This window comes from Palaemon carinicauda, chromosome 1 (assembly GCF_036898095.1).
Source record: "Palaemon carinicauda isolate YSFRI2023 chromosome 1, ASM3689809v2, whole genome shotgun sequence".
Classification (NCBI taxonomy): Eukaryota; Metazoa; Arthropoda; class Malacostraca; order Decapoda; family Palaemonidae; genus Palaemon; species Palaemon carinicauda.
The window spans coordinates 66,168,412-66,196,018 of NC_090725.1; the positions used below are offsets into that span (position 1 = coordinate 66,168,412).

At 39.6% G+C, this 27,607-nt stretch overlaps 1 protein-coding gene across 2 annotated transcripts in view; it reads left to right on the forward strand.

Moving 5' to 3' along the window:
- The window catches only part of LOC137648624 (SUN domain-containing ossification factor), a 149,198-nt gene extending 123,408 nt beyond the window's left edge, over positions 1-25,790 (forward strand). For both annotated transcript variants that reach the window (XM_068381568.1, XM_068381576.1), the window contains 9 exons: positions 1,371-2,593; positions 2,794-2,918; positions 3,157-3,252; positions 5,031-5,207; positions 5,572-5,749; positions 8,839-9,830; positions 10,028-10,405; positions 11,941-12,112; positions 21,379-25,790. In XM_068381568.1, the coding sequence (XP_068237669.1) occupies positions 1,371-2,593; positions 2,794-2,918; positions 3,157-3,252; positions 5,031-5,207; positions 5,572-5,749; positions 8,839-9,830; positions 10,028-10,405; positions 11,941-12,112; positions 21,379-22,550 (4,513 nt within the window). In that variant the 3' untranslated portion in view covers positions 22,551-25,790. The remainder of the gene's footprint in view (positions 1-1,370; positions 2,594-2,793; positions 2,919-3,156; positions 3,253-5,030; positions 5,208-5,571; positions 5,750-8,838; positions 9,831-10,027; positions 10,406-11,940; positions 12,113-21,378) is intronic.
- Positions 25,791-27,607: the final 1,817 nt, after the last annotated feature.

The window sequence follows — 27,607 nt, forward strand, 5'->3', positions numbered from 1 at the left end:
AAGGCTGCTACAACCGGCCACTGCCGACATCCAACCACGGACTTTCTTCACACCATCACAACCAACACCGCTCTCTAACACTATTTGAGTTTATTATCCCACTTCTTGATAGCATCTCGTTGTATGAATAGGAATCGTTTGAAGAAACGAAGAATGATCGTCTGACGAAAGAGAATATCACTGGTGCCTGGGAGATTAAATTGTTCTTTGTCACTTTTCACAAAGCTAAACGTAACTGTCATTAATGTTAAAGAAGACGTGTGGAAGGTATAAGAACGCAAATTATTGGCCAGGCATTGAAACTTGCCATCGAAAGTTTTTATATGTTCTTACAAGGAATGGTTTTCTTAACTTGACATTTTCTTTTTCTCTATCTCCTGGTTTATCCACTGCAGCTGTCTATGTAAAAAGGGAATACACACACATATTTATATATATATATATATACATATATATATATATATATATATATATATATATATATATATATATATATATACACACACACAACAAATGCAGCCGTTCTAGTCCATTGCAGGACAAGACAAAGGCCACAGACATGTCAATTCATGTTTAAGGTTTAGCAAGTTTTCATCACCACGCTGGCAAGTGCGGATTGGTGATGGTGGGAGATTTTTGTCTAATCGGTCACAGCAAATCAACCTATTATGGGTAGCCCTGACTAGTACAGCTTTGCTGATCATGGCGATAAGCAAACCTTTTTACCATGTTAAGGTTCCCACCCAGAAATGATAATATATATATATATATATATATATATATATATATATATATATATATATATATATATATATATATACATACATATATATATACACATATATGGATGAATGCTACAATGCATGCTAGAGTAGTTTGTGCTTTATCGAGCGACAAATGTTGTGGAACTACGGTGTTTCCTTTATGATTTATTTGCAAAATGTCTCCCACATAGAATGCCTTTCCTTTTCCCAGCCGGCTCAGTGATGTTGCGTTTACTTCTACTCAAGGTCTCAGGTTTTCATAGTTAGGAAATATACAAATTAATAAAAAATATATTTTAATGTAATGGTGCTTGTTAGATTAATATTTCTAGTCAATTGCATTATATTCTATAATTAGTAGTTTTATATTTTTTTTATCTGTATTTAGTTTTCTAATATCAGTACTGTATTTGTAAATGAATCAGAAACTAAAAAGGTTATCATTTTGTAAAATGGTCTTAAAAGTCTTTGAAACACATTGAGGTAAATTTGTTAATAATTTCTGTGTTCATGCTACTAAGTATTTATTGGTAAAAAATGTGTCTGCAAAATGTTAACTTATCAGCAGTCTGAGTATACTAATGAAAAATATTTTGTTTTTTTCAGTGTGCCCCCTGTTGGAAGCAAATTAGAAAGGGATGTCGTCGATACCATAAAGGTCAGGGCTCATGACCTAGCAGACAATAAAACAGTTGACTCCTCAGACCTTGTAGATGGCACTGAAACCCTCTTCACTGACCCAGGTGAAAAAACCCTAAGCAGATTCTCGGATCCGAGAGCATTTTTTACCGATGTGCCCTCTAAGAGCTTCCCCCGTGGCTGGAAGGGTAATATCAAATCTGCTGGCAGCTTCGTCTCTAGGGGTAGTAATTCTAGTACCTATGATTTTAGAAAGATTATCATCTATCCTCATAAGAAAAGGTACAGGACTGATGATGGAAGAGATTTGAGAACCGAGACTTCTCTGGAAACTGGGGAGAGTGGCAGGGCATTAGTTGCTGGCCCTGTTGAAGATGTTACACCTAAAGTGCAAAAGTCCAAGGATAATGAAGATAATGGTGGAGCTGGTAGGGAATCTTTGGAAGGAGCTACTCCTGAGCAGACAGCCATTGAAGAGGAAAAGAATAATGAAAAAAGACAGAAGAAAAAAGATAAAGAAGAATCAGTTATCAATCCAGAAGTGCACCCCAGTCCTAACATTTCTGATGATAAAGAGGAAACAGAGAACAAAACAGAAGACAAAGACATAGTAGAGCCCACAGAATCCTCCAGTGCTACAGATTCAGTATCTGTAGATATTGAAGAAATGCCAAAACCAGTAAAAGATGAGAAAGAACCCATCCATGACGATGGTGATGATAGTAAGGTAGCAGAAGATAAAGTCACATTGGATGCAGAAGAAAAAGCAGTTGATAAAAGGGAAGAAAAACCTGAGGTTGGTGAAACTTCAGAAAAACAAGAAGAGAAGGGTGCTAAATTGGATGTTGGAAAGAAGGTAGATGATGAGGAGGAAATTGAAAAGAAGAAAACAAAGAAAGTGAAAACAGATAGGGAGGAAGTAGATGAGGAGGAGGAAGATAAAGTTCAAGAGGAAGAGAAGAAAGTGGAAGATGTCAGTGATAAAGATAAAACTGAGGAGGTACAGACTGAGAAGCATGAGAAAAAAGTAGTAGATGCTGAGGAAACTGTCAAGGGGAAAAAATCTGATACTAAGAAGGATAAGACAAAGTCTGAGGACGTAGAAGAGGGAGCAGTTGAAAAATCAGAAGATACTCTGGAAACATATAGTCAGTTCACTCAGCGTGTTAGTGCAGAGAAGAAAAATGATGGTAAGCTGGTAGTTATTGCCTCATCTGGAATGATTTTTGTTAATTTAGTGCCTTCCATCATGATTTTTATCCAAGTTGTAGTTGCACTGTTTAGAAGTAGATACACCCAAGTAAATTTAACTCTTAATTCAAAATATGAAATAAATTACTCAGTAAAGAAACTTTTTCAGTCTCATAATTTTTCTGTCCTGTTCCCCCAGCCACCAATGGTCATGGAACTAACGGACACAGCAAGGGTTCCAAGGTAAAGGGCAAGAATTATGCTTCTCCAGATTGTGGGGCTAAGCTAGTCCAAGCTAATCCTGAGGCTACTCATACTTCAAAGGTAAGGCTAATTTGACAATGTGTAATTTTGGATGTTAGTACATACATGTTACCATGATATATAAATGTTAAAAATTTCAAGTAAAGTTTAGTATGAAGCTGGTCAGGATGTTTAAACAATGGTAGTTATTGTACTTGGCATTTAGTATCTATGGAAATTTGTAAATTTTTTGCTATTATTTGTTACTTTGAGGGTATTATATTAGCATGCCTCTATTAGAACTGTTAATTATTTTCAGGTTATTCATCCCAATAAAGACGAATACATGCTGAACAAGTGCCGTGATAAGATATGGTTCGTCATAGAGTTGTGTGAAAGTATTCGTCCACAAAAAGTAAGTATAGTACAGGTACCTTATATTTGTACTGTGTTTTCAAAACTATTATTAGTATCATTATTATTAGGATTCCAAATGTTCAGACATTCATATGGAGGAAGCCCAAATGTATTAAAAAGTAAATTACACAAAGAAAATAGGAAATACTGTTATTAACTTAATATAACTCATCAAACTTATGACTACAGTACTATAAAGTATATACTTACGTTAACAGTATAACTGTAGACATGAAAAAACACAATGTAATGATTCTTTACATTAGTACAGTATTACAACCTGTATGAGCATATCAGCATTAGTAATATTCCAAGACCATTCTAAGGATGATTAAAAAGATAGTTAACGAATAAAAACATATAAATTGAGTAATCAAGAAATAGAAAAGGGGGTAGGATGATAAAATACCCATGAAATGGTATCAAAATGAAAATACTACTGCTAGAGTTACGGGGTATTTTGACTGGCCAGATAGTACTGCATTGGAACCCTCTCTGGTTACGGCTCATTTTTCTTTTGCCAACATATACTCATACACCGAATATTCTGGCCTCTTCTTGCATATACCTGACAACACTAAGTTAACTGAAAAAATTCTTCACTCAAGGCAACTTTCCAATTGGTAAGGGTAAAAGGGACTCTTTAGTTATGATAGGCAAGCTCTTCTAGGAGGACACTCCAAAATCAAACCATTATTTTCTTGCTTGAGGGTATAATCAGGCACACTTTTCAATTTGTTTCCTTAACTCACTGGGATATTTTTCCCTGTTGGAGCCCTTGGGGTTGAAGCATCCTGCTTTTCCAACCAGGGTTATAGCTTAGCTAGTACCATAATGATATTAATCAAGTAATAAAGTATCAGGGATGAAAAACTTTTCTGTGTCAATGACCTAAGATGTTAGGATGACAGAACACTTCAAATCAATCAATCATTCAATCTAAATTCCTGGGTCAATGCATGATATAATAATTTACGTAGTGGGTAATTTAATAAAGTAAATGAGAAAATATATTTCAAGAACAATATGTATACTAAAGAGTTAATCATTCTGTATATCAGCCAGAAAATTATATTCTTTTATGTAAACAAAGACACTCAAGATCAAAATAGTCAACCTGGTGAAGCCAAGTATCTTTCAGTGCAATAAACCCCATCAAGATTGTCATATCATTGGTGGAGGACAGTATTGTAATGATGGAAAGAGAAGGAAAAACAGTATCAAGTAGAGTAGGGTTTTTTTCTGATAATCCAAGACAGCTTCTGTTCTTTAAATCACTTTGGCCAATACTTGAAATTCAGCAAAATGAAAAACATGCACCATGTGTACCATAAAATAAGGAATCTTGTATTCAAGAGACTAAGGTCAATCAAAGGTTTGAAAAGGGTGTAATATAGTATACCATATAAACCAGTTGCGATAACAATGAGGCATTTGAGGTGGCCCAGGTATTTCCAATAGCAGCACATACAGTACTCCCTTCATTCATATGAAACATAATTTAAAGGGAATGTTGGCTACCCCTAATTATATTGATACCCAATACCAAGCACGTGAAGTTTAATGCATTTCCTAATAATTGCAGAGCTGCCAAAAGGTTCTAGTTTTTCTCTGGAAATGCATGTAGAAGTTATTTTAAAGTTTCATTACTGTGATATTTCTCTATTTGTAATGCCTGCAAATGTTTAACTTAACTATTGACTTTTACAGAAATAGAATAATATAGCCTAATTATTTTATATTTACTTTACAACTTTTGTTTTATTTCTTTCACAGTTTGATATTGCCAATTTTGAGCTCTTCAGTAACTTACCCAAAGACATCCAAGTATTTGGCAGCCACCGCTATCCATCTCGGGACTGGACTTCTTTTGGGTGGTTTAAGGGACAAGAAGGAAACAGAGGTCTTCAGTCATTTCGTATTGAGACTGACGATTTTTTTAAGTACATTAAGGTAAGGGGATTAATTTTGTTGGTGCAACCTTTTATACACACACATTTTTAAGATATGTTATTTGAGTAAAACAGCAAGGTTTTTACATAAATTTTAGTCCAGAATGAGAATAATTCTTGTTAAAAGGAGAAATGTGTAAGCTTCTGGGTTGAAAGAGAAGAATAAGCTAAAAATATATGTATATTGAGGCTGATGTATTCTAAACTTATGCTGTTAGATCCATCTTATCTCGCCACTTATATTGAAATTTCATCCTGCAAATTAATTTAGATGCCCAATATATTACATTGGGTATGAATTTTTTAAATGCCATGCATTGTATGTGTTCGTAAACTCACAGTACGTTGCTTCTTTTGTGATGCAGGTGGAAGTCACAAGCAACTATGGATCAGAATTTTATTGTCCAATATCAACTTTTCAAATTTATGGATTATCAGAATTCGAAGTTATAGACACTATAGAAGATCCAGTAGAGGACAATGATGATGATAATGAACCATTTATTGATCCACCAGAGGAAATAACAAGGAAGAAAAGTAAAGGTAAGGTCGTTATTATTAGTTAATTATAAATTAAGTTTAAAGTTTTCATTGCAATACTGTATTTGACACTTATCAGTGTCGACATAGAAACTTGTACAGTATTATGCATGCTGTAGTTTTCATATACAGGTAGGTAACAGGATCTCAGGCCAGTCACTGAGTATAAATTACAGTAATAGTTTAAATTTCTTTCAGGTAGGTTTTTGCTATTTGCTGGTGGTTTTTTTGAGTTACAGAAATTGAATAATTATTAGCATTGGGTGTATAACACACTCTTGGTAGTGGTTAGTAAGTCTTCCAAATACCCACTTTTCTACGATGTTTACTTCAGTAAGACAGGTAAAGCTCCATCCTAGATTCAAAGTCATTTAACCTCACTTTACCAATCTAAAGGTTACGAGAACTGTAACTGAAGTGACCCTACTCCTTAAAATAAGAAGATTCACATAATATATGATTCTTTCATAACTCTGATCTCTCCCTCCAGTTCTCATATCAAATGGATATGGAAAGACAACTATCTGTAAGAACAGGTGACTGACCAGCCTTCTTTTCATGGTCATATGAATTATAGGAAGATGGGACATCTTCCTCCTCTAAAATATCAAGTAATGCAACACAGTCTTTTATGTGGGAATAGTCTAAAATATGTTTTAAAGAATTGCTGTGATATGGCTGAATAAGCAGATTAAACCTGTCTCAATACTAACCTTACCAAGGTTATAACAGATAGGCTAATGAACACTTGGTTGGAATTCACAAACATTAGCCAGAATTGACTACAGTGTAATTGAATTTAGTAATATTCATCCTTAAATGGCCAGACAGCCTCCAATAAAGTTATGTTAGTCTAAGCAAGGTATAACGAATTAAATCTCCCTTCGTATTCATAACATAAAATTTTGAACTTGATAATAAATAGAGTTATCAGAATGGCACCGTCAAAGAACAATCAAAGACCTCCATTGGGTGTGGAAAAGTATGGTTCAGTCATTCAGAAGAGACCTTCATATTTAGGAATGGTCCCCTCAGTTTGTAAATTTTCACGTAAATGTATGGGAACTGATGGCTGTCCTCCTGACGTTGAAGAGAATTGATCTATGAAGGAAATACCATTTAAGATCTGCATAAACAATCAGGTGGTGGTTTGATGCTCTTAAATGGGGTTCCTGCTCAAGAATTCTCAATGCAGTGATCCCTTGCATTATGAGGTTATTTACGAGAGTAAGGTGTTCCTCTCATCATTCCATTTTTCGGGTTCACTCAACTTAGTAGAGGACACCCTATCTAGGCACACAGTCCTGCATTCAAAATGGGCACTGGACCACAGTTCTTTTTAGGAGTTATTTGAGCTAGTTCTAGAGTTCCAACTAGACCTGTTTGCTATGAAAGAAAATCACAAACTTCCACTATGTGTAGCTCCAGTTGTAACCTCGAACATTGGCAAGAGATGCTTTGAATTACATTGAAATGAATAGTTGTCGATCTACCTGTTCCTCCAAATGAGGCTATGATTACCCCTGCTTCAGTCTGCACAACTGTATCAGAAAGTAAGAATGGATTTCCTTCGTTTCCTCGTTTCTTACCCAGAACCTTCACGCATGGGTTTTTATTTCCTCTATTTTCAAGAAAGTTTTCTTTGGCCATATTTTGACTTTGATGAGCAGCAAGAGGTCTTCATTCACAAGACAATACTGTTATGTCGTTTCTCCAGAGAGTCACCCTGTCAGATAATCTTGGACCTCTAAGCTTCCTTTCTGGTCCACCTGCTTGAGGGGAGGAAGCTCCAGCCATCAACTATACTGTCATATAAATTTGTTTTAACAGAACCTCCTAAGTGTGCTTTTGCATCTTGACTGACATGTTTCATGTGATCACCCAGTCTTTTACATTATTTCTAACCACGCCTGTGGTTTCTTGGTCTCTGGGTAGGGCTCTTGAGTTTTGGTTGAGTTGGATTACTCTACCATTTCTCTTAAGAACTGTTACAAAATGCTAATATTTTATAGCTTTAGCTTCAAGAGTTTAGTCTGTGAACTGGTGACTTTTTGGAGGTACCAGGAATTCATTACAATATCCAAGGTCTATTCTGGTGTGTGTGTGTGTGTGTGTGTGTGTGTGTGTGTGTGTGTGTGTGTGTGTGTGTGTGTGTGTGTAACCAAACAAAAGCCTCATCAGAGATGGGATCCACTTTATATCTCAGCTCTTGAGTCATTGGATAGCAACCTCTTTCCGGGATCGACCTTAAAATTATATTTACAGATATCCACGTCTTCAGAAGATAAACTGTTTTTAAAAACACCCAGACCAACAAGCCCCTTTCAACTGGGACAAGTTAAATGGCCTTTACAATAATGTTCTTTGCTTATACTATAAGCAAAGAACTAAGGCGCTTAGCAAGTGGGTCTTCTTCCTGCTGAAACATTTGGAACTGTTCACAACTCGGTGCTCTGCATTTGCAATTTTTTTTAATATTATAATCTTTTAATTTCAATTGACATATTTTAGCTTATTTTATTTTATTCTTTACACGTCATGAAATAAGCATTAAGTACATATATTTAATTATTTTATTGTAAAGGTTCGGCCTAGGTTGATTAAAATGGTGTAAATCTGATTTCAATTGTGTACTGTAATTAATATTTAAAAATGACCGACGTAAAGTCTGAACTTACATATGATGAACCGATGTAGAGTGGTACACTATTACTGGACTGTACTTGCAAGGTGCTTTAGCTATATAGGGGTGCTAGCTGTATAGTTTTCCTATTCTTGAATATAACCGAGTTTCACACAGATGTACAGGGCTGGAAAATTTAGTTGGAGTAAAGAATTGAAGAGATGGAAAAGCTAACCTTGGAGTAAGAAAAATGGATAAGTAAAAGCTTTTCTTACCCCTTCAGTACAATGTACATCCCTTTATTTTGAAGTTAGGATTAAGAGGAAAGCAAGAATAGCAGCCTGGTAATATTTAATTTGTCTTTTTTGGCAGTATCTGCTGACTCAGTTCATAAAATGCATGTGTAAATACTGTGCAAAAGTAATGCTCAAGGTTTTCATGCTGGTAAATTTTATCCTTTGCATTTCAGATGAAAGTAAACAAGGGGTTATTCCTACGGTACTGAAAAATATGTTCAGCGGTGTGTTGGATGTTATCAAAAGAGGGTATAGGCCATCTAGCAGTGCCAATGAACAAGGAGAAGACTGTTTTTCTCTCCGTCCAAAATTTGCAGTGGAGAATGACATTTGCCCTATGGCTAGCACTTTGAACTACATTTTGTCCTGCTACATGATGGAATATGAAGCTTTGATGCAGCAGACATTTGTATCTTCTACGGTCAAAAACACTAGTTTTTGTCGACAGTTAGCTTTGACAATGTGTGCTGAACCAGAAGTTAATGACAGCATCGTGTATGACACAGTATGCAATAGCAGTTACATTTGTGTGATGCTTTCCCCAAAGCATGTGCTGGCTATGTGTTTTATGCAAGATCCTCAAGTAATGGATAAAGGGATCTCTTGTGAGTCTGGTGGAACCCTCTCAGAAAACTTCTCTGCAACACCAGACTTGCTCCCTTCAACAGAGACTCCAGCTTACGTTAAAAATGCAGACATCAATACTTCGAGCATAACAAGATCAGATGCAATTGACACAAACCTTAACGAATTATATGATTTTCCCAGTACAAAAAGCACCCTTGAAGTCATCAAAGATGGAAAGGTATTAGTAGAGCAGCCTTTAGACAAAGACTCTTCAGAAGCAGCTGTTCCTGAAAGTTCAGTGGAAACTGTAAAATCTAAAGAACCAAAAGTAAGTAGTAATGGAGCCAAAGATAAAGTTGTTAAAGAAGGTGACCAAGAAACTGCAATCACAGAAGCTGAAGAAAAAATTGAAGTAGAAGGTTCTGGTTTTGTGGGAATAGATATTAGTGACGAGGATATTTCACCCACTCCTGAAGAAACCACCACCTCGGCCAGTAGTCCAACTGCACCGTCAAGTGTACAACCAGCAGAACCTAAAGTATCCAATTCTCCAACAAACAAAGAGTCTGTTGTGGTTCGACTCTCAAACAAAATCAAAGTAAGAACAACTGGAGATTCCTTAAATGTTTTCATGATTTTAACACTCAATTGTCTATTATTGTTTTCATTTGAATTGGAAAAAGTATGTTTTGTTAAGTCTCTTAATATAGATTTAATTCTTCTTTGTATTTTTTTCATTTTCTTATGTCTGTAGCCTTTACATATACAATTTCATTAATTATAATTCCTTTCTAGGCTCTTGAATACAACATGTCTATAAGTAGTCAATACCTGGAGGAACTGAGTCGACGATATAAACGTCAAATGGAGGAGATGCAACGACAATTCAACCTAACAATAGCAGCTCTGAATGATACTTCTTGGCAAGCGTATGAAAGGGATCAGCATCATCAGAGAGATATAGAAAAACTTGAGGAACAGTTAGCAAATGTTAGCAATATCCTCCAGAAATTAGTTGATGAGCGAGAAACACTTGCTCGTACAGTAGTGGAACAACATGTATTACTTATGGTTGTAGAAGTCATCGTATTATGTATGGTGTTTACAATTTGTTCACGACGGAGAAGTAACTACAGGCATGGGGCTGACTATGCTAATACAAGAAGAAATCAGGTATTTAAAATGCTGTATAGTGTATCTTTTCTATATTTCTTTTTAACAATTCAAAGAGCGATTAAAGATTTGTATAAGAGTTTGCTGTTATGGTCTAGATATACTGTATGTGTAAATATCAACCACAAATAGGATTTAATATTAAATTCAAATTTGTGGTTGATATTTGCATCTGCAGTATTAAAGTCGTATGTATTAGTGACAAATAGTCATCATATATATGTTTTGGTTATTTTGGAAAATTGGTCATTCTTCAAAATGCCCGGCCATTATGCAAAAAGACCAAATTCGTGGTCACTTTGCAAAATTACCTAAATAGCTCAACATTTTGCAAAAGGGCCAAGATTTTGCTCCGTTTACAAAATCATCAGTATCATCGTTGGTAAGGTTACAAAATGTCCAATCAACAAGTAACTAACCTAACCTACTTGCTGATTGGACATTTTGGTCCATTTACAACATCATCAGTATATTGTTGATAAGGTTACAAAATGTCCAACCAGCAAGTAGCTAACCTGACCTAACTTAACCTACTTCCTGATTGGACATTTTGTAACCTTACCAATGATGATGCTTACTTAACCTACTTCCTGGTTGGACATTTTGTAACTTTACCAACAATGATACTTATGATTTTGTAAATGGACCAAAATCTTGGCCCTTTAGCATAATGTCGAGATATTTAGGTCATTTTGCAAAGTGACCACGAATTTGGCCTTTTTGCATAATGGCCGGGCATTTTGTAAAATGACCATCATATATATACTGGTATAATTGTATGTGGGTATCTAGATATGTATTTCTTATTACTGTAATCTAATATTTTGATAGTTTTTTTTTTTTTTTTAAATGCTTCATGAAAGAAATAGAAAATTTAAATAATTCAACATATTTTCTTAGCTCATCAATCCATCATCTTCTCTTCCTTCCCCTGCTTCGTTAGAAATCACTAGGAACCCTTTATTCTTCTTGTCCATCTGTTACTCTCATCCTCATGTCCTGCTCATGTCCATTTTTTTTTCCCCTTCAAGTTGTTAGAATATCTACTTTAATTTGCCCTTGTATCCATGTTACTGTTAGAATTCCAGTATTTTAGTTTGCTATCATATCCATGATGCTCTTTTTCTTTGTAGTGTTATTCCCATCATTATTCTCATCAGATGGTCCTACCAGTATAACTCATGCATCAGAAACATGGAGCATTACTAAAGCCACAGAACATCAGCTAGTTACAACAATGGGAATATCACTAGGAGACAGAAAAAGAAAAACATGGATACGAGAGCAAACTAAAGTGTGTGTGTGTGTGTGTAATTTTTGTTTCAAAATTACAGTAATTATCAAAACACTGCTTACAAAAGATAGGGACTTTTTTTTCCATACTCTACTTGTAGAACAGTGTTGGCATGGTGTAACTTACAGATGGGAAATTAACCATCTTGATAGCAAATTTTATGTCCAAGGATATTACATAACATTTTATTGCAAACCACAGTATATCAGTCTGACATTTTGATGTATTTTTTCCTACTTAGACTCCAAGTGAAGACCCTTCAAGTTCATGTTTAGACCCAGATACCAACTTCTTCAGTTCAGATACCCAAGGAAGGGCAAGGGTTCGGAGAAGATCTGTAGACAGCATTACATCTGAAAGAAACTCTCGCCTCAGACAACGCAGGCCTAGTGAAGAAGCCCTTAACATATCTGGTAAGACAAAATACTTATCATTTTTGTTATATTGAATTCTTTCGTATTTGATTGGTAATAAAAGCTTAAATTTTTTCTTCATTCATTGTTTCTGAATAATGAGGTATAGCATACTGTCATCCCTTTGACTTACGAAACTACGATTTTCTTGTCATGATAGATGATATTGAGATCAGTAGGAGAAGATAGATAAGCCATCAGTGACCAAATTTCCAAGATCCAAGAACATTGTTGTGTGCGAGTTCTGAATCTCCTATTTTTTTCATCAACTAGATTAAACTTTTTGTACTGTACAATTTGGGCTTTTTAAGAAATGAGGGAGAACTACAAGCATTACAATACTTTGATATATAACAAAATAATTTATGCCACATCTATCTTTCTTATATTTACTATCCATACTGGCATCTCATTTCAAGTCAAACTTGCTGCTATTATTAATATCCCTGAACATTTTTTTTCTGTTAGGTGTCTGCATTTCTTGTTATTCCTATGTTCATGTGGTATCCAGTTGGGTGAATCCAGCATTATAAGACCATCCCAACTCTGCCCCCCCCCCTGTAATTTACCTCCGTTGTAAGTTGTTAAATAGATGGTGAACAGGCATGAAAAAGTGTAGTTAAAACTTGAAAAAGTTGTGGCGGCCAGGCCTTAGTAGCATTCTTTTTCTCTTAGTTCCATTTCTTCCTGTCTTACTTTTCATCAGTTTTGCTTGACCTCATTCCAAATAGCTGTTGAACTTCTTTTCATCTAGTTTTCACCTTCAGTCAAGAACCTCATTTCAGTGGTTCTCTTACTCTTAGGTAATAACCTTGGTAGTTATCTGTAAAAGGGTAATAGAAAATGTTTTATCACACAGAGGCTTGTTCTTTTACTTCATACTAGCAGCCATTCTGTTAGCATAAACTGTACTAAATCAGATTTGAAGCAGTTGATAAGAATAATTTTGGTCAATTGGGTTTTCCCATTTATTAAGAATCTCTTATTTGCTGGGCGTTTGTTAGCAATCACATGGAAAGATGGAAAGTCAATTGTTTGTGATATCTTACATGATTAGCCCAAAATATTATCCATCTTTACTAGCTATGCTACAACCCTAATAGGAAAAGCTGGATGCTATAAGCCCATGGGTTCCAACAGGGGAAATATCCCAGTGAGAAAAATAAATAAATTATGAGAAGTAATGAATAAAGAATATAAAATATCTTTAGGTCAGTAAAAACTTTAGAATAAATATCTCATATATAAACTATGAAGAGAGATTGTCAGCCTGTTCAAGATGAAAAAAAAAAATAAAAAATAAAAAATTAGCTGCAAGTGTGAACTTCTGAAATTCCACTGAATCAGCTGGCAGATTAGGAAGTTCATTTCACAATCAGGCTTTAGTAAATGACAGGTACAGAAAAAATAAAATGCTAATAACCTATTAGAGGTTTTAAACAACTGATGGAGCATGGTGTCCATCTCTGCAAATAGATTTCCACATTGAAGTACCTTCAATTTGTTCCAACACGGAGTACTTACCTCGAACTACTTTCTTAGTAGTATCTGGGATTCTCCTCCCAACCGACCAGAATTTTGTGTAGTTTCCCCTATCTCCATTTTCTATAGTGGGTCCCTCTGTGGCAGATGAATACGCGCCCTGAGGCGACCCGAGTCAGCGAGAGCGTGTGGCCAGGTCTCGATCACCAGTAAGTTTCTGGTCGCGGCGTGATTAACATCTCGCCGCTCTCTCTCACATCCCGTGCGACCCTTTGTGTTCCCACGTGTTTAACGTTTACCTTATATCCTTTTATCCACCTCTTTCCCCTGTAGTTTTGTGTTGCTTGGTGCTTTGGTGTACGATTATGGAGCACCCACGTCGTTGCCCCGGGCCTAATGCCGGTAAATCTTGTGGTGCGTTCCTCTCTAAGCCGGAGGTTGATCCCCATACCTTGTGTTTGTCGTGTAGGGGCAGTGTTTGTTCCCCGTCCGCCACGTGTCCGGAGTGCGAGTCTTGGCCCGAGATCCAGTGGGCGCTCTACGGTACCAAGAAGAAGAAGGCGTCCAAGAGATCCCCCAAGAAGGGGAGTACCGCCTCGCCCTTGGCGTCACCCACGGCTCCGTCGGAGAAAAGTTCCCCGCCACCTTCCCCTACCTAGAGTAGGGGACAAGGCAAGTCCGTTGCGGGGAAGCGGCCCATTGCCGATCCCCATGAGTCTGATGTTCCTGATGTGGGGGATGTTGTGTCTGTGCAGGCGTGTGGGGGGCCTGATGGGGGGGGGCGGGAGTGTGCTCGGGAGACGAGGTTCTGGTGCCTACAGGGCCCGTCTCTACCGAAGACCCAGTGTGGGGGAAGACTGCTCCAGCTCCTTCCCCTGCATCATGGCTGTGAGTTTCAGGTGCTTCAGCGACCGGGGGAGAAGCGGACAAAGAGAGTCCGCCGGCATGCTTGTCGAATCCAGACTCCATTGCATGGACGGCCCCTAGGATGCCCTTCAGGTCCCTGATGCGGTTAAAAGAGGAGTTCGACAGATGGTTCGGCCCCAAGAAGACTGTGTGGTCTCCCCCGGCGCCGTCATCGATGCTCCCGCCCGTCTCTATGCAGCCGATCTCGCTGGTGAAACGATACGAGGATCCCCCATCAGCATCGGACGTATCGGAGGACTTGGCGAGCTCGTCTTCCTCCCCGTCATCGGCCTCACTTTCATCAGCTTCATCAGACTCGTCCTCCTCAGAAGATTCAGGTCCCCGGGACTTTAGGAAGAAGCGGAAGAGGTCCCGTAGGAGGAGGTCTCGCTCACGGTCAGCCCCTTCCAGGAAACGTGTCAGGACCTCCAGGAAGAAACTTAAGAAGGGCCGTTCGTCTAGGGACGAGTGGGTCCGAGTTACCATCCCACGCAGCGAGCTCCTCAAGGTAGCCTCCACTCCAGGCTCTTCCGGGTGGCTCCCTAGAGCCGCTTCATCACCCTCCCAACACGGGTCCTCCTGTAGGTCCGCCCGTCGCCCGAAGTCGTCGACTCAAGTCTCCTTCGCCAAGCCTAAGCCCGCGAAGGCACCGGCTCCATCCGCCCAGCGGAAAGAACCACTCCTTCGGCCTGGCAGCATGGCCCCGGCCCCTGGTTCCATGGCAGCTCTACCCAAGCGCCAGGAGCAACCGCAAAATCTTGGTAGGCCTCTGGCTCCACGGAGCTCCGCGGGAGGGAGTAGACCCACGACGGCTACTCCCGTCCCAGCGGATCCACCCGTACTGCAAGTCCCCGCGCCATTGGTACGGTGTAGGAGAGGGGATCTGGCTTCCCACGCGGCTCCATCCGTGACCGACGAGGCGCCCCACGTGGATGATCAAGTAGCTGAAGGCCTTATAGAAGGGGGAGAGTGCTCCGCTGATGACGTCTCCTCCTACCGGAAGGTGCTCGCGCTCATCAGGTGGCACCACAGGCTGGACGACCCGAAACCCTCGACGGAGCAGGCCTGGCTCTCCGGTCTGGGCAGGTTAGTGGACAACCTGGTCCAGCCGAAGCCGTCCCTAACCCTTCCTCTAGCGCCGGATGTGAAGCTAGGGATGGACCATATTGACAGGTACGTCGCGAGCCAAGCGGACGCCCCCAAGAGCCAAGGATCCTCCAGGCTGCTTCCGGGCCTTAGAACACAGAAATGGTTCTATGTCCCGGACGGTTGCCAGGGGGGTCCCCGTGCTGTTGAAGCGGCGGTAGCCACGTTGAACCAAGGAAGTGCGGAAGACAGGGCCTCCTCTGCCCCAGAGTGTTTCTCGCCAGCGGAGGCCTCTATGATGGAGGACATGGCCCAGGACTTGGTTAACGTCACATCTTGGCTGGACTGGTGGGCCTGTACCCTAGTGGGTTTCCAGTCCTCTCATGATCTCTCCGTACCAGAGAATCAGACTTTGTTGCAAGAACTGATCCGCTCAGGCGGAAAGGCGATGAAGTTCCTCACGTTCCAATCCCTCACGCAGACGGCTAACTGGGTCCTACGGAAAAGAGACACCGTCCCTAATAAACTACTCCGTAGGCTACCCGAGCGAGAGGCCAGTCCAACCCAGAAGAGATTCCTCGTCGGTTTCCTGGCATCAAGCCTCGCAGCCCTCCCGTAGGGGAAGCACGACCCCGCAGGCCTCTTTTAGGACTTCCTACCCCAACTCAAGGAGAGGACGTTCCAGCCGCGCCTCCAGGAGAAGGTAGGGAGAGAGGCCCCCTACTCCTGCCGAAGCCTCAGGTAGGGGGATGCCTCAAACACTCTTGGCAAGCTTGGCGGGACTACGAAGCGGATCCATGGACTGTATCAGTCCTGAGGGACGGGTACAGGCTGCCCTTCCTGACGGACCCGCCCCCTCTAATTCCGGACCGACAGGCGGAGTGGTTGGCACCCAAGGACCCCTTAAAGGCGGCGGCATTACAGGAGGAAGTGTCGGCCATGATCGCCAAAGGGGCGTTGGAACCAGTCAAGAACCCCACCCCAAGGTTCTACAGCAGACTCTTCCTGGTGGAGAAGGCAACAGGGGGTTGGAGGCCGGTCATAGATCTGTCGGCCCTCAAGTTCGTATGCAAGACCGACTTCAAGATGGACACCCTGAAGTAGGTAATGGCAGCCTTGAGGGAGGGGGACTTCATGATGTTTCTAGACCTCAAGGACGCCTATTTTCAGATCCCTGTCCACCCCTTTAGCAGGAAGTTCTTAAGGGTGAAATGGGGTACCCAGGCGTTGCAGTTCAGGACCCTATGCTTCGGGCTGTCGACAGCTCCTCAGGTCTTCACAACAGTCTCAGTCTGGGCTCATGAACAAGGCATCAGCCTAATTCGTTACCTGGACGACTGGTTGTTACTTTCAGCCTCAGAGGGAGTACTGAAGGAGCAAGGCGCGAAGCTTCTACGGTTCTGCAAGGACTTGGGTATCACCATCAACCTAGAAAAGTCGCAGCTGATACCCTCCACCAGGATGACCTACCTGGGGATGGTTTAGACACCCAGTTGGTGCGGGCCTTCCCCTCCTCAGAAAGGTTGGAAAATCTAGACCAGATAATTCTCCCCTTCCTAGCAAACCTTCCGAGGAGAGCCAAAGACTGGCAGAGGTTAGTGGGCCACCTGGTGTCGTTGGAGAAGTTAGTCCCCCGGGGGAGACTCAAACTAAGAGCGGTTCAGTGGAACCTAAAAGAATTCTGGACCCCGTGGGAGTCCCCGCACAAGATAGTCACGGTGTCCTCGGAGACGAAGGAGACCCTGAAGTGGTGGCACCACAGGACGAACACTCTCAAGGGAATGCCCTTCGCAATCAATCCCCGGAGATGCTGTTATTCACGGACGCATCGAAAGAGGGATGGGGAGCCCATCTTCTCAACGAGTCAGCGAAGGGGAAGTGGTCCCCTGAGGAAAAGAACCTTCACATAAACGTCCTAGAACTGATTGCCGTTCAGAGGGCATGCGTAGAATTCGTCTACCTTCTCCGGGGAAACACTGTGGCTCTGATGTGCGACAACGCCACCGTGGTAGCCTATGTGAAAAAGCAAGGAGGACTAAAGTCGAAGGAGTTGTGCAGTCTCACAACAAAGTTCCTAGAATGGGCCTCAAAGGAGCAGATCGAGATCACAGCCAGGTTCATTCCAGGAAAGCGGAACGTCCTAGCCGACGGCCTCAGCAGTATGGGCCAAGTGGTAGGGTCGGAGTGGTCCCTACACCCAGAAGTGGCTCAGACGGTCATCCTGAAGTGGGGGTCGCCGATAATGGACCTCTTCGCCACAAAACTCAACGTACAGCTCCCCGTGTTTTGTTCTCCAGTGCCAGATCCAACAGCAGCGTTCCAGGATGCCTTTCAACACCCTTGGGACAACCTCGACGTGTATGCCTTCCCTCCTTTCGGGATGCTCAGACAAGTCCTCAACAGAGTGAGACGAGCAAAGAACCTGTGGATGACTTTGGTAGCGCTCTGGTGGCCGGAGAGAGAATGGTTCGCGGACCTAAAGGAACTGGTGTGCCTCCCACCATGGCCCCTTCCGGACAGAGAAGACCTCCTCCGCCAGCCCCACTTCCAAAGGTTTCACGAAAACCCTCGGTCCCTCCGCCTACTCGCGTGGAGGTTATCGAGCGGCTCCTTTAGAAAGAAGGCTACTCGTCAAAGACCGCAAAATGGATGTCGGGTTACCTGAGATGGTCCTCAGTAGCGGTGTATCAAGCAAAATGGACCACTTTTACAAAATGGTGCGCCTGCGCCTCGCAGAACCTCAGGGCGTTGGAGGCCTCCATTCATAGAATAGTAGATTTCCTAGTATGTATATCTGAGAGACGACGTAGGTACTGTATGTCTAGCCCGGCCATCAAAAGTGTCCGAGCTGCCTTGGGCCAGGTCTTCCTTCTCAAGGGTCTAGATCTAGGAGCTTCCAGACAGATCTCGATGCTCATCAAGAGCTTCGAGCAATCATGTTCTCCCCATTCCTCTAGAGTGCCGCAGTGGGACGTGGCCAGAGTTCTGAAGGCTCTGTCTGAGCCTCCCTTCGAGCCCCTTAGGGAAATTCTGGACAAAGAGCTCACCCTCAAGACTGTCTTCCTTCTCGCCTTGGCCTTGGCTAAGCGAGTGAGCGAACTCCATGGGCTGTCGTACGAGGTCTCGCACACGAAAGGAGTTGAGTTTCAAGTTCCTGCCCAATTTCGTAGCCAAGACGCCGAACCCAGCCTACTGGGACCCTAGGTTCAAGGGTTTTTCAGTGCCGGCGATTCCACGATTGGCCAACCCGAGGGATTTGTTGCTATGCCCGGTCAGGGCAGTTAGAAAATACCTGGAAAGGACAGCCAGGCTTCTCCCTGGGATTAAGAGCCTGTTCATCTCCTCGGGCGTGGTGAAGAAAGCAGTGTCCAGGAATACTATCGCCTTCTGGTTACGACAGGTGATTAAGAGAGTCTATGACAGTACTGGAGCCTCGGTGCCGGGTAAGCCGAGACCCCATGATATTAGGGGCCTGAGCACTTCGCTAGCTTTCGGGAAGAACATGGCTGTGGGCCAGATCCTGAAGGAGGGTGCATGGTCCAGGCAGTCCACCTTTACGGTCCACTACCTGAAGGACTGTACTAGAAAGTCTCTGGACGGCTTCTCCATTGGTCCGGTCATTTCTGCGCTCCAAAAGATTTAAGGTTGAAGCCCCGGGGAAGCCCATGGAAAGTAATTCCAAGCGACACAAGTTGCTTCCTTACCTTTCCCCCCTTGTTCCCCGCTTCCCCTCCATTCCCTTTATTCCTTAACCCTTCCATGTGGGAAACGTTCAGTGGAGGCGCCCATGTCCGGAGATCCTTACAGAGGTGAGTTACTTAGACACTAAATAGTTTTTTGCGTAGTTTTCCCAAAGTCTCATATCTAGTTTTTAGTCAGAAGAACCTAGCCTCCTATCTAGGTTCAATCTTTATTATCCAGCAGGTCTCTCGGCCCGTAAGACCACCCCCGCCTCCTAAAGTATAATTCTCCTAAGAAAGTAGTTCGAAGTAAGTACTCCGTGTTGGAACAAATCACAAATTTTAAGTAATTTGTATTTTTCCTAACAGTACTTACCTCGAACTACTTTCGGGTTATGGCCCGCCCATCCTTCCCCGAGTGTCTTACAGGACTTTGATACCATATCTATCAAAAACTTATTGGTGACCGAGACCTGGCCACGCGCTCTCGCTGACCCGGGTCGCCTCAGGGCGCGAATTCATCCGCCACAGAGGGACCCACTATAGAAAATGGAGATAGGGGAAACTACACAAAATTCTGGTCGGTTAGGAGGAGAATCCCAGATACTCCTAAGAAAGTAGTTCGAGGTAAGTACTGTTAGGAAAAATACAAATTACTTAAAATTTGTGATATGACATTTTCTAATTCGGAACACTCCTGACTCATGTGTATTTGATGAATAATCTATGTGGCCTAATCCGTGAGCGAAGAGAATGATAAACAACTCTTATAATCAAACACATTACTAGTGATTGTCGCATTTTCAAACTACGACATTTTTCAAATATTGAAAACAAAAAGTAGGAAATATTTTTTATCAGAATCTTCAACATTTGCAGTACAGTACTGTATATTGAATAACATATATTCCATGCTAAACCAGTGAGAGTTAAGAATGTTTGTTCATCATCATATTGCATTTTAATGTATGTGTACTGTCACAAGTTTGTCATTCCTGGGACATGTGAAAATAAAAATTCTAGAAACAGGATTTTGCTGTTTTTTATTGAAATGTCTGGATGCATAATAAATCTAATTTGAGCAACACATCTGAGAGAGAGAGAAGGGCACCTTTATGGTAGGAGGAAAAGGTGCTTTGCTAGGGGAAGCAGCAACCCCCCAAGGCTGTGAGGCTGCCCAGGAGTTAAAGGGTCTGCGCTCCTACTTGGTCGCTCCCCGGAGAAAGACGGGCGAGGTGGATCTTGGGAAAGGGGTGTAGGGGTGTGCGAAGAAGCAACTTGTGATCTTTACGCCCCCGGGTAAGACTTTGAGGGAGGAAAATCACTCTTGGCCTTCTTGCAACCCCCAAATCTCTTCCACTGGGAGGCAGGCGACTCCCTATACTCGTCACAGGCCATACCCTGCTCGCAACAACGCCTCCTACAGGATAGGCACACTGAATGTGGGTCGGTCTTAACTGACGACATGACGAGCCCTCAAGGGCGACCCTCGCGACCAGGGCAGGTTCGCATGGGAGCGTTAATGATGAAGCACAGTCACACCTGAAAAGAGAAAGAAGAGCGTAAAGCAACAATGCATCAAAGTCTATTGGCTAAGCCTTGAGGAGGAGAGAGAGGAGACAACCACTCTCCACCAGCCAAAAAGAAAAAGTGACTAGATCACTGATCTGTGAGTATATATATAGGTGGTTGGGTTGCCACCTCGCACCTAAAGTTTAATTGGCTACTTTCCAGCTTTGCCGAAAGAATATCCATAATAAATAACTGTAGGTTTGTATTAGTTAGGGAAAAATACAAATTATCTACGAATTTGTAATTTTTTCTGGAATTTAGCAGGTAAAATTAAAAAGCCAAAAATTATATTATTTCCAAAACTTCCATGTTCATTGAGTATCCATAATAAGTGTTTTAAGTTTAAATTTTTGCTCTAGTGCTGTATTGCAAAGTTATAAGTGGAAGCAGACATTTCAGTCATATATTAAACAAGGTGTTTATGGCTATATATCTTAGTTACCCTCACTCCCATAGCCTGGAATTTGGTTTTTACAATTAAATTAAGTGTTTGAAAAACTGAATAATTTCATTAATTTCAGTATTTATCTTCTTCCTCAGGCACTTACCAGGATCTGTTGATAATTGAACCTGCTATTCCTATCCTGATGGATTCAGTTAGCGACCGTAAGAAGAAGCGAAAGGCCAGCAGTGGCACCTTGAAACGCTCCAAGTCAAATGCAAGTATTATGGATAAATCTGCCGTTTCAAGGAGAGCAAAGCGAATTGAAAAGCTCAACGTATCAAGTGCTGGAGTCTTATTTTGTGGAGATGAAGTAGATTCCAAGACACCAGAGTGTCATCCTAATGCAAGTCCAGGTTATATTCAGAATTCCATTGATATGTATGGGCTTATGAATGATGCATCATTATATGACGGCAATATCTTTTATGATCATATAGAAAAGTCTCCTGATTTACATATATCAGTGGGACCTGAAATACATTCAAAAGATGGGGTTCAAAATGAACCAGGTACAGTTTCAAAGAGACACTCTTTTTCTTGTGTAACCTGTGATAGTTTACTGAAGAAAGATAGATTTACTAAATCTTTGTCTTTGTGTGGTTCTCATGAAAAGTCTAAAAGTACTCAAGAAAAGGTGAAAAAGATTAAAAAACAGAAGAAATCTAAAGTGAAAGAGAGTACTAATGTTTGCACTGATAAGTCTCATATGAAAAACACTTTCCCTTCATACAATAATGATTACTATTATCCTAAACCTAATGGCATTTCTTGCTGCTCATCTGTTGACCCTTACAATGGTTACTATTATAATGGTCATAATAGTGTTCATTTTAGTGAGGACACAAGTGAACATTGTGGTATTGCATTCAGTCGCACAGAAGACATACCAGTTAATGGTGACTATTCTAATGGAGTCGATGCTGTAGAAAACGATCAGTATAGACATGTAAATGAGGTTTCTCATACTAATCATGATACTCAAAGTGTAAATGAAAAGAAAAAGTTATCACCAAAGGTGAAATCAAAGGTAAAATTACGGTCGGATAACTGGGAGTGGTATTCATCTCAGCATGCAGGAAGCAGCAGCAGTGAAACTGTCAGCACCTGTAGTGACTCGAGTGGGAAAAGTCGTAAGGTAAGACGGGAAGAGCAGGTAGATTGTGAAAAGAATGAAGAAAAAAAAGGTAAAAGAAAGAAGAAGCCTAAAAGTAAGTCCTCAGTTTTATTAGAGGAGGAGACAACTTTAGAAGTGGAAGCAGGGACATGACCTTCTCGTTGTTGTCCACGGTGTCAATGTATCATATTACTAGGGCAAAGATTCACTTGGTGAAGAAATGTTTGCATGGTACAAGCATTGTAATAGGGTTAGTGATTTCAGCAACTGCATTGTGTCATGCCTAATCTGGAGAATGCTTTGCCTGTAAAATTTACTCTTGTATTAGGTTCAATTTGAAAGATACATGGAACTTTATTTTTTATTTTTGGCTATTATTTTATTTATTCTTTTTTTTTTATACTGCAGGTTTAGTACAGCTAAAACTATTCCAATGGACAATATTTATTATATTCACCGTATTTTCATAATAATAGGAATTTGTGGACTGAATAAAAGTTAATATTTGAAATAATAATGTATGTTTAGGGGACTTTCACTTATCAGCCAATAGGGTAATAGTACTTATCCTATACAGTATACTCTGTGTAGTATTATTTTGTTATTGTCTGCGCTGATTACAGTATTCACATATGGAATTGAGTAGTTCAGTATCATACTGTACTAGTTACCAATTTATATAGTACAGAATTAGCCTTGACTTTTTAAAAGATATTTTATGTATGTCTTATATTTAGTCTTACAGAGTGATATCCTGATGAAAGGTGTTGCTCAAAGTACTCTTTAATTTTACCTGAAATAAGGTATACAGTAGGTTAGGCTGCTAAATCTTCATAACATTCCAAATCTTTACTTTGTTTTTATAATTTTTACTGTGTATGTACACTGTAGTGTATTATCTAAAACTGTAACCTATTATCATGAATATGTTTGATTGTATATTAGTAATTATGTCTCAACTGCAGTATTTAGGCAGAGAAAATTTTTTTGTAATTTAAAATTCTACAATATTGCAAGACCTTCCTTCAGCTGTGTTTTGACCAGATGTTGATACTTTATAGGGGGATGCTTTGTTAGTGTGTGGTTAAGTTAGTTTCTTGTGTTACCATACTAGCAGTGGGTCATTTAGTCAAGGTTCTAGGATATAGGAAATATGTTGGTTAAAAGTAAGTAGATTTTTATGTTAAAGATTATGAACCAAAGACTAGTGCTAGGAAAGATATTGCAGTAAAGTTGTTAATTCTTCATAATAAGCTGCAGAAGTAGACAGAAAATTGACAAGAACCCAGGTGTTTATTTAGTATGTAGGATTAAGTACAGTATAGTACTGTACTACCTTAATGTTGAAACTTAAAGGATACCACTCTAGTTATTACTTGACTATTTTAGATAATTTTTCATGTGGAACACAGAAACTGAGTGCTAAGCCAAAGAGACTTCTGTTACTTGTAGATATTAGTGTTAGTCGTTAGTCGTGTAATAGGATCACTATATTATACTTTAGGAAGCCATAATAATTATTTTTGGTAGACAGTAGTTTAGGTTATAGTATATTTAGTTTAGAATAAATGAACTGGCCCTTTTGGGAATTTATATTACGCTGTTGAACTGATACGTAAACCCCACCTTACAGAATCGGTTATTTCTACTAATTTCTGTGAAAAGTAGTTAACTTAATGGTCTTCAACAGCTGATGGATTAGTTTATGTAATTTTTTTCCTTTATTGAAGCAAAAAGTAAGAGGTGCTAGTTCTCAATTTGTATAACAGCCTCACGTAATGGTAGTGTGACGAGTGATAATCATCATAATATCTGCTGGAACACTGCAACTTTTAATTTTTTTTCTTTTTTAAGGAAAATGTAGTTGTGATATTTTATCAATATAGTGGCATTTAATTTCATTTGAAAACATTTGTACTTGACATTCCATAAGACAAGACTAATAATTAAAATTGTTAGGTTTTCCAGTGCATGTTTCCAGTTTTTTTAGGCATTTCATTCTTAATATTTTTAACGGTAATTAATAGAAAAACATATCCCCAGTTATCACAGTAGTTTCAATGGTATAGAATTCTTGGAATGTTGGACATTTCACAAATAATGCATTTTGCTGTATTAATCAAGATACTTTAAATGCAGAAACGTAGTGTGAAATCTTTTGTACATTATGAAGATAATTTGTAATTACTATAGTAAATCTTCTGATTGTGTTGAGTATTTTACTTTTTTATGGATACTTAGGACACATTGCTCATATTCAAATTGCTGTGCTCATCACCGATTGAAAAGGTGCTAATGACATTCTAGTCATATAGTCGATGGAGAACACAGCAGTGCGCAATTGTAGAACTCAGATGCTCGGTGTTTTTTTCTTCTTTCTTTTTTGTACATAAGAAATGGTTTTATTGTATTTTTTGATGCTGCTATTATTACCATGGATGATTGTTGATGTTATGTATTTGTTTGTCGGTGTAATGTGAACAGAAAATTATTTAAATGCAGCCTTAGAAAACTTGTTAAGTAGAAAACTAGATAATAGGTTTTGTTTTCCCTTTCTGACCATTTTTGTCGTAAAAATAAAAAAGACAGCATTAACTTGCTTTGAAAAATTTTAGACTCATTTTAAACAATGTCCAAAAAAACTGGAGTCCCTCATGTAGCTGTTTAAAAAAAAACTGGAACCCTTCTTGATATTTCAACAATATATAATTATAATACAGTATGGAATGATCATGCCGTTATGTTTTATGATTTTTGATTTACAGTAATTAAATTTAAGTGAAATTTTTTTAGTTCTTTTGAAAATGTGTTCATGTTAAACAGAAGTGAATTGCATTGACTTATTTATGCATATCAGTATGAAGATTAAAAACCAAGGTAATGATTTTTTTTTTTTAGTATTCAAATTTTTTGACAGTAAAGGTCGAGTTCCTAATTATAAATGAGTTAGTAGCATTTCTTTATGAACTTATCATTTAGCCTCTTTGCATAAGAAAGCAACGGACTTAAGCATAATTGCAGTATTCGTGAAAACTGGTTGGTATCTCTAGTCATGGTCATATATAGAAGCTTTCATTGTCTAGACTTTATGTAAGGAGGCATAAAGACAGTTGAAATTTTATCACTCTTAAATGGTCCCAAGTAAAAGCTGGTCAAATATTTCTGTAGTTTTGCAAGGCTATCTTTTGAATCGATATAGGCCTTTGTTATTTAAATGAAACTTCTAAACATAGTGCCAAAAGTTTATTGAAACTTTTAAGAGACGAATGCTACTGATGCCATTTTTGGTTGCTTGATCCTTTTCTTCGGTAGCTCTTGGATAATTTACAAGTTAAATCTAAGAGAAGTTTCAAGTTTGCTTGTTTTTATCTTTTTGCAATAGCTTATGGTAAACTTAATGGGGTTAATGCTGTGAAGTGAATTTTTTTATACATTGCTTTTAGAGTCCTTTATTTTTATGACTTTTTATTTTACCACCGTTGAATATTTAGAAGGTTCATGCTGTTATTTTCTACTACTTCAATCTTATTTGTCAAAGCTGAGCTGATCAGTGTCATAATATTCAATCGTTATTTCCCTTAAGCATTTTTTGTCGTTAGATCTGTGCTTGCTGTCAGATTCTTGAAAATTATCCTTCATATATTGTATATAGCATCACTATTTTTGTTTCTGATGGCATTACATTGTTCCTGTAATATTAACTTCTGTGATCACTTTTGGAGGTACAGTTCATTTGTAATGAAGAGGCTTAAAAGATGATGTGGTATTGAGATTACCATTTTCTTTTAAGCTCCTATCTTATCTGTTAAACAGATAGCCAAATAAATGTTACTTGTAATTTTGTTTGATTACACATTTTGATTAGAAACCTTATAGGATTTTTATGTTTGAAAGAATTTAAAATATCCTGTACAGTATACAGACTACGATCAACCTTGTGTGAATAGTTATTTGATTACAGTTTCTGTTACCTAAAGGGTACACTAGACTGTGCAGTGGAATACAAATATCACCCTACTGAACAGCAAAACCCATTAGTGTATATTATTATTACTAGCTAAGCCACAACTCTAGTTTGAAAAGCTGGACGCTAAAAGTCTAAAGGCTTCGACAGGGAAAATAGCCCACTAAGGAAAGGAAATAGATAAACTTATATACCGGGTACTACATGAGAAGTAATGAATAAAAAATATAGAATATCTTGAAGTGAGTAATAATGTTAAAATAGATTTGTTATATATAAATTAGGAAGTGAGATTTATGACTACTTCTTCTACGTAATAACATTTGTCGAAAGTTTAAACTAATGAAGTTCCTCCAATTCAACTGCCAGATTAGGAAGGTCATTCCACAAACTGTGACAGCTGGAATAACAAACATATAGAATTCTGTGTCGTGTTAAGTCTTACTATGGAGAAGGCAAGACTTATAATTAACTGCATAACTAGTACTACATACAGGATGGTACAGTTGGAAGATCTGAATGCAAAGGGTGGTCAGAATTAGGAAAAATCTGATGCAACATACAGTACATAAAGAACTAACTGAGCAACACGGCCAGAGATTAATATCTAGATCAGAAACAAAGAAAAATTAAGAGGCAGAAAGTTTTTGTCTAATATACGAGGGGGGACCCAAAAGTAACTGGAATTGTCATAGAATCTTATTCAGCTATTGTTACATGTTTATAGTCATATTCAGCTATTGTTACATGTTTATAGTCATATCACCTTCAAAGTACTCTCCATTTGAAGCAATGCACCGGTGCACACGTGTTTTCCACTGTTGAAAGCAGTTCTGGAACTCTTGTGAAGTTATTTTTTTTAATGACTCCGTCGTTTTCTTCTTAACCTCTTCGACGTCTGCAAAATGTTTTCCTTTAAGGACTTTCTTCATTCGGGGGAACAAAAAAAAGTCGCAGGGAGCAAGATCAGGTGAATAGGGAGGGTGGTTAAGTAGGATCATGCTATTCTTGGTCAGAAACTGTCTCGCACTCAAGGCGGTGTGCGCTGTGGCAAAGTGGAGGGTGATGGGTTCATCACGACAATGCACCAGCGCACACCGCCTTGAGTGTGAGACAGTTTCTGACCAAGAATAGCATGACCCTACTTACCCACCCTCCCTATTCACCCGATCTTGCTCCCTGTGACTTTTTTTTGTTCCCCCGAATGAAGAAAGTCCTAAAAGGAAAATGTTTTGCAGGCGTCGAA